This window comes from Pezoporus occidentalis, unplaced genomic scaffold (assembly GCF_034315485.1).
Source record: "Pezoporus occidentalis ecotype Australia unplaced genomic scaffold, CSIRO_AGI_Poc_V1 ctg48, whole genome shotgun sequence".
NCBI classification, from domain to species: Eukaryota; Metazoa; Chordata; class Aves; order Psittaciformes; family Psittacidae; genus Pezoporus; species Pezoporus occidentalis.
The window spans coordinates 4,335,884-4,348,635 of record NW_026915813.1 but is presented as its reverse complement, the minus strand read 5'-3'; the positions used below and the strand labels follow the sequence as shown (position 1 = coordinate 4,348,635).

Here is a 12,752-nt window from a genome sequence, read left to right as displayed (position 1 = left end):
CCATCTTTTTTCCAGATTAGTACCTAACAAATTTACTGAGATTTACAAGCAAAATATTGAAGTTCTAGTGCCATGTTTTGGGGGGATTTTTGGTTTTGTTTTGGGTGGTTTTTTTTTCTCTATCTGGCCTTTCAAAACATTATTTAACTGAAGTCGCAGTGATGGGAGGGGAATTAGTTTTTATCCATAATTGTATTACTAGAATAAGCTTTGATTTCACAAGTGTAGCAATACATTTCAACACCTCATGACTCCTGAGGTGGTTGGATGGAGTAACGCTCAGACTTTTCTCAGTAAAGCAGTGTCTCAAACCAGTTAAATCTTGACAGTGAGGTTTACTTTGGATTGAAAGTGTAAAGAGAGTTTTTTTCTTTTTAATACTTCAATTATTTAAGTTTTTAAACATAATTGCAATTTCAACTAGGGCCTTCACAATTATCTGATGCTTTTATGAGTTAGTATCATCTAAATGCTTAATTTCTAATATATATCATTTCATACTAAGTGTTACAGGCGAAGGAAAAAACATGAGGAATTATTAAGCATAGTTAACTTGTTTTATGCTCTAAACTTTAAAATCCACATGAGACAATAAAAGTACAAATTTCTGTATGTAACTTCCAGTAAAAAACTTTAAGCTAAAGTTATTATTGATGCCAGTAACATTGGGTATGAGCAAATTAATGAATAGGTAACTTTATAGAAATTTTAAATGTTTCTTCTTTGATAATACAATTGTAGACCAAATCAAAATGATTCTTTTTCCAAATGTCAGGCTTAAATGCAAAAAATTACACAAGATAATAGCAAGGCAAAAAGTTAATGTCATGTTCAGAGTTTGGTGATATGTTTAAACAATACATACTTTTCTAAAACAGAATTCTTATAATATTTTCTACTTATGCAGTTGGTTTCACTTAAACATTTGAGTTAGGTGTTAACTATCTGTTGATAGTTGCTATTCAGCAATAAGGATTTTGTATTTAATTGAAAAAATATCTGTATTAATTTTTGCCATGGAAAATTTTCAGCTTTTCAATATAAATGTTTTATTAGGTAAGTAGTGACATTAGTTTTAATTTATAAGAAATTCATTAAATAGTTAAGGTAGTGTTTTATGAGTGATTTTATTTTGAGTTAATACCTTTGAGAACAACTGCTCAGAAGTCTTATTTAGATATAGGCCTACCCTGTATTTGAGATTTAAAGGATATTAACTTTTATCACAGAAGTTAATTATTCCACTGGTGATTATCTCTGTTTAATGAAGGAATCCAAATGTGTGTAGTAAATTGCAATGAAGAGCCTGTGATGCACCACTGCAGTTTATTTAAAAACCCGAAGGGAAACATTTATATGCAAAGAATAACAGTAGCAAGTGGCTATTCTTTACAATTTTCTGTTAGCCCATTAAGCATTCTTGAAAAAACAAATATATCAATAGAAGATGTCTTTAAAAGGATCTTTACGAGTATCCTGAAGAGCATTTAATAAACTTTGCTATGTGAATATCTTAGGGTGGGATCTGGGAGAGAGGGATCTGTTCTTGCCTTTGCCACAACCATGAGCTGGGACCCTAGGCGAGTCATTTACCCTCTCTGTGCTTCGCTTTTGTGGCGTGGAAGTAATATTAAACTCCCTTGGTTCCTGGCAAGGTTTTCCATCATTGATGATTAAGGTAGTTTGAAAATCAGAAAGTTAACTTTATTCTCATTACATTTAGATATCGGAAGCTATATTTCAAACTATTTTTTTCCCTTAATTTTTTCCTGATGATTTTTCTTATGGTAGGACTAGCACTGCAATAGATAAGATGAACATTGTTGCTAGTGACACTTGCAAGTAAGATCAAATAGTGCAAATAGAACAGAACTATTTTGCAAACTTCACGTTTTTAGGTTTCAGTTACCATTATAACAAACATTAGATACGGTGTTTTACTGTAATTTATATTTTGTTTTGATTTGTTTTCATTTTCAGTTCAAGCTCAACAGCTGATGCAAATTCAGAGGAAACAGCTAATTTTCAAAAAGGAAAATCAACATTAAGCAAAGTTTTGGAGTCTTTTTGTTCATATCACTGGCAACAGACTTTGGCTATGTTAAAATTCCTAATACAAGATGAAAGTTTTCCTATAGCTTGCAGTTGCAAGCAAACACATTTGGTCCACTCTGAAACTCCCAGTTCCCTTACTGAAGAGGATGTTCACATTTCATTTTGTAATTGCAATGGACATATGCTGACAAAAAGTTGCTGTTTACAAACTCAAAGACCAAACACTTGTTTACCACCTCTGTCTGTCTGTATTAAAGATTTCCATTCTTTGTCACGCCAAGCTGTAGCAATTGGATGTCTTAAGACAATGGTGAACAAATCATGTAGTTCTCATAAGTATTGTGCTGAACAGCTGCAAAATTACCACCGGCATTCTGGGAAAACAACAGCATGTGCATATTCAACCAAGGACTGTGATCTTTTGAACAGCATTAAAAATTCAAATAGATCTCGCAGCCCATCACCGCCTCCACTATCACCTGTACAGAGTAAAGAATTTGAAGCATTGGAAGGATCAGTTATAGATTTCCCAACTTTAGACAACAACAAGCTTGAAATCTCTATCAACCAGCCTCCATCCCTCTTGCCAGCTGAAGGAAGCAATGGAGAATTTGAATATGAGAGTCAAACATGCAAACGAAAAGAGACAACGTTGCTATCAACAGACCAAGAAAGCAACAATTATATAAATCCTGAGAAGGCTGACAAAGGTGAACATTCTGCCATTTTTGAAGATTTAATGGACCGTATTAATGAAAAGCTAAAATCAATAGACACTACAGATATAGCAACAAATCTTGTAAAACTTTCTAGCAGTGACAGGGCACCAGAAAACGATGTCAAATTAGGAGAGTTCATAACCTCTCTTTTGCATAATGCTAAGGCAAGTGATTACAGCTTTAAGGAGTTACTTCGCCAACATGATAAACAAATGGAAAATAAAATCATCCAAACAAGATTTCGCAAGCGTCAGGAAACTTTATTTTCAATGTATAATTCTCCTGATTCACCATTCATTCGACGACAGTCTTTGCAAATCAAGAGGGAGCTTGCAAGCCTTGATGAAACCCTTGTAAGAAAAAAAGCAATTTCTGAGAGAACTGCAAAGAAATCCACCAAAAAAATTGATAAGATATATCCAAATAAAAGACACAGTTTTACTGTGATAGAAGAGGAGGCTTTGCAACATCTTGAAAATAACCCATGCATGAATTGCCAAACCAAACCAAGGTGCTTTCCGCTACACCAAACAGAGTCTTTCAAACTACCTCTTACTAATTTTCACACGAGCTCTGGATTTCTAGTTCTTTCAGAAAACAGCACTATTGCCGCCAGACAGGCGAAACCTGCAAAAATGCAAGGAGATTGTGCAACCTTAAATGAGACTGGTCAAATTCCTCTACAGGATGAGAGTAATGAGATCTTGGGCAGAACTAAACGTAACATTGTGCCTCCTGGATGGTACTCTGTGTATGTAACAAACAATATTGTGTTTAGAAAGTCATACAATGCAAAAAATTCTTTCGAAAGTTTGGAAAAAATGAAACTAAATGAAGATGCTCAAGCTGAAAGACACAGTGACATAAGCAAAATTGTGAGAGACACAAATCTGCAAGTTGTTGTACAGCGTTTAGAAGATACAATAAGCTTAGCCAGAAAGACTAACTACTCGGATAGCTACAGAATAAGTCAAAAACTTAATACGTATGAACAGGTTATGAACCTAGGTGCTAGAAGAGACTTGCCTTTCACTGTGAGTGAAATGAGATGCAAAGGACAAAGCTTCCTTCCACATTCACATGTGCCAAGCAGCAGTAAAATCAAAACAGTGTGCGTGACAACAAACAAACAAGAAATGGTTATACATCAAGAAATAAATGACAGTCTTTTGAAATCTCTGACCTTTAATTCATCCAGTTCAGCTTCCAACAATGGGGATTTAAATACAACTTCTGAAGCTAGGGAGATCTCACCTCCCTTAAACTACTCCAGTCCTATTAAGCTTATGTTTGTCTCAGAGGTTAATAGTAGTGAAGGAGTCAAGTATACTTTGACATCTGCAGCTGCATCTTCAAAAGGAAGCACAGATATTTGTTTGTTTCAGGGGCACTCAAACACTTTGTTAGACAAACAGGTCACAGGAGATCTTTCTCATGCAATCTGTGTCAAGGACTGTGATTACAGTGAAAATAAGACCAAGGAGGAGTCAAGTTGTGTTTATGCAGAAGCAGTTACAAGCTCTTGTCCAATTGGTCAAACTAACTTAAATGACTCAAAACAAAATGAGGAAGTTGTGGAGAAATCAAGCAGTGGCAGTGAATTGGTTTTAAAAAGAAAACCTGGTAGACCAAAGAAAATAGGTCCTCAAGTTATTAAGCAGGTCAAGAGACCTATTGGACGGCCTCCTAAACCAAAAGTAGACATGACTGAAAGCACAGAACCTAGACCTAAACTTAGTAGTGATGGTAAAAGTACCAACTTGAATGCAGGAGTAATGGAAGAAGTTAACAGCAACAAAAACATTACTGTGACAGTTGTTTTTGGAAGGTCAAGAAGAACTAAGAGACATGTTTCTGAAAGTAATCTAAATGTAGTTAGTATTCTGCCCACACAGCATATTGATTCTAATTTTGCTAACGACCACAGCAAAGTGACGCACAATGTGGAAACTGAAAATGCTTTTACGGAAATAGTAAAAGCCTTACAAAATTCTTCTACTGAAAACGAGGTCTCTGGTTATGACTATGTCAGACCTATCAAGAGTAACCTAACATCGCCACATCCGTGCAGCAATATTATACGGCCCATTAAGAAACCGCTAACCACCATTCGTAAACCTGGCAGGCCAGCAAAAGTAAAAATCTCCGGCATATCAGTGACTGTTAATAGAGTTTCCCCTCAAGAAAGAAAAGTGAGTATTAGCAACTGTTTGCCTCCTTTGCAACAGCAGAGTGTGTTAGAAAAAAATTTACCACCGGAGAGGAAAAATCAACTGTGCAATAACATGGGTCAAGTAATGAGCATGCAGAAAGATTCTAGAGAGGATGAAACAAACAGTGCTATTACAACAGTGTCAAGAAAACATGAAATTCCATCGAGACATTCTGCTAGAGACAGAAAACCCTCGCTGCATTTTTTACATTCATTAGCATCTTCTAGTGCATTTACATGTAGAAGTGCCTTACTACATAAATCTTACAAACTCCATTTGAAAAAAGCTAAAGATCGAACAGAAAAACATAGGCAATCAAATCAGAGCACAGCATCCAAAGATACCTCAGAACTGAGAAATTCAGGAAATGTAAAAATGGATCTTAAGGATGGTGAGTTCGGGCCCATTAATGAAGTATCATCGGATCCCATTTTTTCATCTAATCCTTCTCTCAGGTGGTGGCCTACTTCCACTTCAAGTGACACTTTGTTGGAAGAACTAAACAATAGATTTGAGCGGATAACTAATACCTGGTTGCGAGTGGGGGGAAATGAGTTTGATAAATGTGCATGTGAAAAAAGGGATCCCATTGAACAAGACTGTGATACTGAAATGTCAAACCCTTTAGACTCCTGCCTTGTAGAACTTGAAACATCACCTATAAAAATGCTTTTTCAGAAAAAGTGTAACATGAATGAACTCTGCACCTGGTTTATGCAAACTACAGAAACACAGTCTCTCTCTCTAGTGAGAAAGGCAAATGCTCGCAATCCTTTAGAAGTAGTTAGTACTAGAGAGATAAAGATGGAAGCTAAACAGTCTGATCTTAATACTTGCCCTTTCAGAAAGCACTTTAAAAAGTTTGCACTATCCTCACCTTCCAAAACAGCAGGGAAATTACAGATACTCCATAATATTGTGAGGTCTCCAGTCTTAAGCAGGAAAAGTAATTTCACATTAGCCAGATTAAAAAGAAATGAGTTTAAGAAGCTACGGTGTGATAGGTGGGGACAGATGAAAAAGCTCTATAACCAGGCTCCTGGAGGCTGGAAATCAAAAAAGAAAAATTTGCAGTTCTTTTGCCAAAGCCAGTTGTTTAAAAGTACAAGTGAGGAAACCAATGGTGAAATGCCCAAGCTCGAGGAAAAAAGTACAGTAGAAATCCAGCCCACTCAGACTTTGGTAGAATCTCAGAGTAGTCTCATACCAACTGAAAATGAAGCCAGAGATGCATTTGTTCAACAGATGATGGGATCTTCTGAGTTTAACCCACATCCTGGTTTAGCAAATATACTTAAGTCACATGCAGAGACAAATGGAACTGTTTGTTGCCAACAAAATGTTAGAAAAGAACAAAGCCAAGATAAATTGTTTCAAAATACTTGGAAAGCCAAAACCTTTAAAGATTGTAGGATATTTCTGAAAAAAATCAACAATATTGAGCAGCACAATTCATTTAAGTTAAATAATGTCATTTATTCTCCTGAAGCTGTTGAAAGTAAAAGTACTCAGGCCTATATGGAAGAAAAAAGACATCCTCTTTTGAGGTCCCATTCTACTAAACAAAATGCATTAAAGAAACACGAAAATGAAATGGAAACATCTAAAGGATCTGTTTCTTCTAAAGTGACTGAAAGGCTGGATGACGAGTTTCACAGCTCAAAATTTAGTGGTGTAAACCATGATGATAATCCTGCTGGTAATTCTGAAATTCTTATCAGAATAAATAAAAGAAAAAGTCCACAATGGGAGACCACTGATACACATATAAGGAAAAGGCATAAGAGACAGTCATGCAGTAGAGGACAAATGGCAACTTATTACTCAAAGTACCAAGTAGGTAAGTTCCTGTTCCCACCTTCATCTTAAAATTATGGTCTTAAGGAATTAGAGAAGTCAAACAACTAAGCACTTTGGGTTTGTTTTGTTTTTTTTTAATTGCATGATCCTCCTTTTAATTTCAGCGACATCATGAAATTAACCATTGCATAGCATCAGAGTAGTGCAGAAAAGTGGAATTTTAAAATGTATGTAATATTTTACATGAACATTTCAGCTACAGTAGGTGTGTTACATTCTATTACAACTATAATGCACCAAGATAGAAGGAAAAGAGCTAACTTAAAACAGCTCATACTACAAATCAAGTTCTGACATGTCTGAACTCAGTCACAACTGGTTATTGGTTTCAAAAGGAACTGAATTTCATTCCACTATGTAGTTTCTCATATTTTTAGGAAGGGTAAATCATGAAAATGAAGCAGAAATTCAGTGTATTGAATTTTTTTAAAAAAAGTCATCACTGAATGTTTTCTAATGTAAATCAATAGTGATTTTATAATTATATGTTAAGAAATCGCACTATGTACTTCTGATAAGTAGTCATTCAGAGATTTGTTTTAGTATCCATTCATTGCCAGGTGAAATCTGATGACTATAAAGTGTTTGCCCACTGAATCCTAGCAGAACAACTTAAAATGCAAAATTATGCTAGACAAGTATGATACACAGTTACTATGCTAAATGCATTGGCTTGGAAACTCTTTAGGCTAGTGTGAAATTAAATCCATTTTTGAAGCTAGATATTTACAATACATTGCAGTACAAGTGTGATCTTAGGCTGTTATGTTATTACAAGGAGGGTACACTTATGAAATTATTTCTTCTATTGGGTGAAGAGATCTCCTTAAACAGAAGTCTCGTGCAATACTCACCAAGTGAAAGAAAAAATCTACAATAGGAATTAAATTAGTGCAGAAGTATTAATTTACAGAAACAATAATCTGTTAGCTAGTCTGATTATATTGCCCAAAGAAATAGAAAAACTCTTCAAAATACCAGAGGAAAACCTTATGTCTGCCTTTGTGTATTATATTTTATAGAAAACTCTCTGATAATAAACTGAAAAGTTTATTTAAGTTGTAGTATAAACAACATTGTGGCTCTTGTATACTTTATTTCTTTTACGCTATATTTGATAGATAAAATTCTTTGTATTAAGCTCATTCAACATAACCCTGCTTTTCCAAAATACAGCATTTTTTATCTTTAGATTACGATTTTGTATTTTAGTTCACTGATTCGCAGCTAAACTCAACATACAAATCTTGTTTTTAGGAAGGTCAAACCTTGACACAAGACTGCTGTAAGAGCCAGGCCTAGAAAAGGAAAGGGTAACATCTCTCTGTTTCTGTTTTGCAAATGAAGAGCTCTCTCATAGTTTTATTTCATAATTTAGACTGTAGTAAAGAAAATTTTGCATTCAAATATTTAAACTTTTTCTTGCTGTGGCAATACAAGACCTATTACTGTGATATGGTCTCAGTTTTAATTTGGACTCAGTTTTATTTACCTGATAACTTTCCTCCTTTAGTTTTGGATCTTTAGGAAATCTGATAACTATTTTGATATTTTACATTATCTCATTTACAATTTTTGTTACTTTTGCTTTTATTCATAATTTCTCATATCAGTTGTCGTCTTTAGAAAGTTCACTGGTAAACAAAATGTTAAAAGACAAAGAATGATGATTCTGGAATTCTCTCTACACTTGTAACCCAAATCTTTTTCAGGGGTACTATTGCAGTACTGGGGGATTGTCTGACATGGAAAAGGGTGTCTCGTTTTGGCACGTTGGTTCAACATTGTGTACGGTCTGCACTAGCCAAGGAAATCATATAAGCATTTTTAGTCTAAAGTATAGCTGCTGGCTAAAAAGAATGAACATGATTTCTGGCTGTGCATGCACCTGTTTTCAGACGTAATTCCTGCATTTGGAAGTTTAATGCACAAGAAAACATCATTATTCATTTTTATGTTATTTAGACTGTGTTTTTGTTGATGTGGTATCATAAATTGTATCATTGTTCTGTTGTCACGCCTGAAATGTTCTTATTACACATTTATGGTCAATATTTAAAGTTTTTCTTCAAGTTTTAACTGATCTTGGTGTCTTACCGAATATGCTTGAAAGAAAAAGGTGTTGTGATGCTGTTTTATTGTGAAGCATTGTGGCAGGTAGGCAGAACACTGTTAACAAATTTTTATGTATACTCAGTTTATGCTAGAATGTGCAAGTGGGAATAAAGCATTTGAGTTCTCACGGCTCAAGGTAGTACCAAGCAACAAGAATTAGCCATGTACTCATTGTAGCAACAGAAGGGAGTTAATCACTTTTTCATAATGCCTTTTTTGTTGGAGATAAGGTGGCTGGTAGATACATTGGTCCACATGACTTTTGAACTGTTTCAACAATGGGTTTGATGTGTAGGGGGATGGTTCCCTTTTACTGAACACAGATTCAGTGTTCTGACCATATTAATTTCTAAAGTGAAACATTATTATCCTCTGTGATGGCAAAGAAAATTATGTAAGCCTGGTTTTAGGAAAGCATTCATGTTTTCCTTCCATGAGAGTGGTTCATTGTGTTTCATTGTAACACTGGAGAACACATTCTATTGCTTTGGACTTGGCCAAAAGTCTTCAAGAGAACCAAGCTGAAACAAGAGAAACTATTATTCAACAGTAAAATAGAACACTATAAAAGACTCCATTTTAGGAACTCACAATGTACTGAGTATTTAAAAAATCTTCTGAGGGTGTGGATTTATCACAGATGCAAAAGGAGGCTGTGGACCTACTACAGTAGCAGGCAGAACTGTAGGCTGTGATGACATCACATACCTGTTTACGTACCCTTTGTGTCAGGGTGGGAGTTCACATAGAAAAGCTTCTAAAATCAATTCTAATCACTTGAAGCTAGGATATTTTCTTCATCTAAAATAATTTTCTCCATTATAATTTGGCTTTTCTCCAGTAGTCTGGATTTTTAGAGAAAATCAATTGTATTTGTTGGTAGAGAATATAAATTTTCAATTTTGATTTTTCATTATATTTGAATGCTGGCTTTAAATGCTATCTCTAATGAGATCAAGTTAGTGCAGTACTTACAATGAGAATTTGCTAATCTTTGTAATCGTTTCAAAGTTGACTGCAAGAGTTAGGAATCTAACTATGAAAACTTGGTATCTTCATGAGTCTGATTATTCTCGATTGTGCACTTAAAACTGCAACTATATTAATAAGACAAAAGACAAGACTAAATTTTCTTAAAATTGGGAGGGAAAATGTTGTGAACTCTACACATCTATATTAGTATGCCATTAATATTCCCCTATTGTTGCTTATTTGTCTTGTCGTAGTGCAGACCAGTAAGGATAAGGCTACAATGTGAATCGCTTTCCTACTACTGTAGAAGACATCAGTTTTTGATCTAGTGACAAAACCAACTGTTTTTTAGCAAGTCTCTTAGGCTTTCTCTTTCATAAAGTAGCACATTTTATACTCCTAGCATGGAACAAATTTAAAAGATTACATAAAATGCAAAAGAGACTTAGTGTAACAGTCTTAAATCTGTTGATTTTGAGAAAACCTTTTCAACAGCTTTGTCTTAGCTCTTTTCACAAAAGTTTTTCACCAGAGTAAGTTTCACCTGTGATGCAGAGTAAGTAGATAGAAATGTTCATAACTGTAATTGCCAGACAAAGCTACTTTTTCACAGACAGCCATAAAATAAAGGTACAAAATTAATAGAAGATACAGGACCAATATTGAAATGAACGACTCTACTCAGTAAGTGGGCTGTTTTTAATGCAGTATAAAAGCAAATAAGGTAGACTTGATATACAGTTGGCCACACATATATAATAAATTAAATGAACTTAATGGTCTCTGCCTCATTCCCCTTAATGCAACATCAGCAGCTCTAATACCACAGCCTAATACTCCATCTTGTTTTACACTCTGGAATTCCATTTGCCAAATCAAATTATGTAGTCTTTCCCTTGTCTTGTTCTCCCATTATGTGATCTAGTGTGAGGTGCATAAAGCTTGGGTACTTTTGGGGTTTAAACTGTCGTCATTTGCATCTTGCCTTAGCGTATGCTGTTCCTCTGGTTCTTTTGAGGGTTCTGAGCTAAGGATTTATACTTCTGCTTGTTTGAGTCAAAGAACTCTACTCTGAAGTCTTTTTTTTCCTTTACCTGCAAGGAAATTTCAGTAGTTTAGTGTCATGATCAATAAGCCTTTGTGTGGGATTTATATATACAATTTAAAACATAAGAGGGTTTTTTTTTCCTCATTCAGTATTGGTTTATTTTCTTTTTTATTTCCTCAAAAACTGAGAAACCCATACTCATGCTTTCCTATTTGTCCTCAGTCCTGAGGAAATGGTTAAATTATTCAGCTTTAAAGAAAGAACTGGTAATAACTGAATAAATAAAGACAGGCTTCTGTCTTTATGCTTAAGCTGTTCTCTAGAAGAGAAAACAGGTTTGCCAGGCCTGCCTAGTGCTTCTGAAAATATGAAAACTACGTATCCCTTTTCAAATCCTTTTTTCTGTTAGGAATTTACAGCTTAAAGCAGAGCTTCAGTTCGTGTTAGAAAAGGATAGAGGTCAATCAAATTTGTAATTTTGTAAATGAAGTGTTGATGTAGTCTGACCATCACAAAGCAGTTCACTATACTGAAACAATTCCACATTTTGGTGTAGAACTCTGCGAAAATATTCTGTTCAAGAAAGATGCTTTAATTTATAGAGGCATGTGTACTGCGCCTTAGTTTGCATTCCTGTATTGTTTACATGCTAAAGCTAGTAGTGTTTTCTTTTCTTTCACCAGATTTTTGTAAAGCTAAAATTTGTTACACTACAATCTCCAGTTAGTTCATAGAATCACAGAATGGTTTGGGTTAGAAGGGACCTTAATGATCATCTAGTTCCAACCCCCCTGCCGTGGGCAGGGACACCTCACACTAGACCAGGTTGCTCAAAGCCCTGTCCAGCCTGGCCTCGAACACTGCCAGAGATGGGGCAGCCCCAGCTTCTCTGGACAACCTGTTCCAGTGCCTTACCTCCCTCATAGTGAAGAATTTATTCCTAATGTCTCAGCTGAACCTCCTCTGTCAGCTTAAAGCCATTCCCCACTGTCACTACATGCCCTTGTAAAAACCCTTCTCCCTAGCTTTCTTGTAGGCCCTTAAGGTACTGGAAGACTGTTATAAAGTCACCCCTGAGACTTCTCCAGGCTGAACAAGCCCAAAGTTACATTCAAAACAACTGAGTAAGTTACATTCAAGAAGTTCAGATTCTGGTTCCAGAATCGAGGGTAAGATTTAAAATGGTGTGAGATGGCTGGGCTGTTGTTGAATGTATTCTTGGGTAGAGTTTCCTTCCCGAATTCCTCTTTCACTCCAGCAAAAGAAAGTTCTAGTCTGTCATTTGATGATTCAGCACCTTCTTCAGATTTTTCAAGCCAAATATAATGCCACATTTATTCACTGTTTATGCTTTTCCTAGCAGTGTCCTTTTGTCTTGCTGTAATTACGCATTTGTGCCTTAAAGATACTGTTTAAACAATAGAAATGTTTGTACTATTCCAAAGTATTTTAGGAGAAAGTCTAAACATTTATTTGCAGGGTGTTACAGGGTGGTGCTGAGTCTTAGTAACTTACCTGAAACTGTGATTCAAATGTAAGTAAACTTTTAGTAGATGTAATTTTTCTTTTTTTATGTTCTTTCTTCCGTGTATTCATTTGGTAGCTGGATATTAATTTGATTCAAAGAAGATTTTTGCCATATTTTAAGAACAGCATTTTCTTATCATAAGGTGTTTCCTATGGTCAATATGAAAAAAGAGAGACTCTGCGCTTTCAAATGGCCTTGAATCTTGACGGTTTCCCAACACTGTTTCTGAAAGCTGTTGACAG

At 35.3% G+C, this 12,752-nt stretch overlaps 1 protein-coding gene across 10 annotated transcripts in view; it reads left to right on the top strand.

The window, feature by feature from the left end:
* Positions 1-12,752, top strand: part of LCORL (ligand dependent nuclear receptor corepressor like) — an 83,044-nt gene that overhangs the window by 61,198 nt on the left and 9,094 nt on the right. For 5 of the 10 annotated variants that reach the window (XM_062636442.1, XM_062636439.1, XM_062636436.1 and 2 more), the window contains one exon: positions 1,981-6,823. The exons of 3 other annotated variants lie outside the window; for them this stretch is intronic. In XM_062636442.1, coding sequence (XP_062492426.1) covers positions 1,981-6,823 — 4,843 coding nt within the window. Of the gene's footprint in view, positions 1-1,980; positions 6,828-8,104; positions 8,161-12,752 lie in introns of all 10 variants that reach the window. 2 more of the 10 variants (XM_062636437.1, XM_062636438.1) reach the window with 2 other exon arrangements.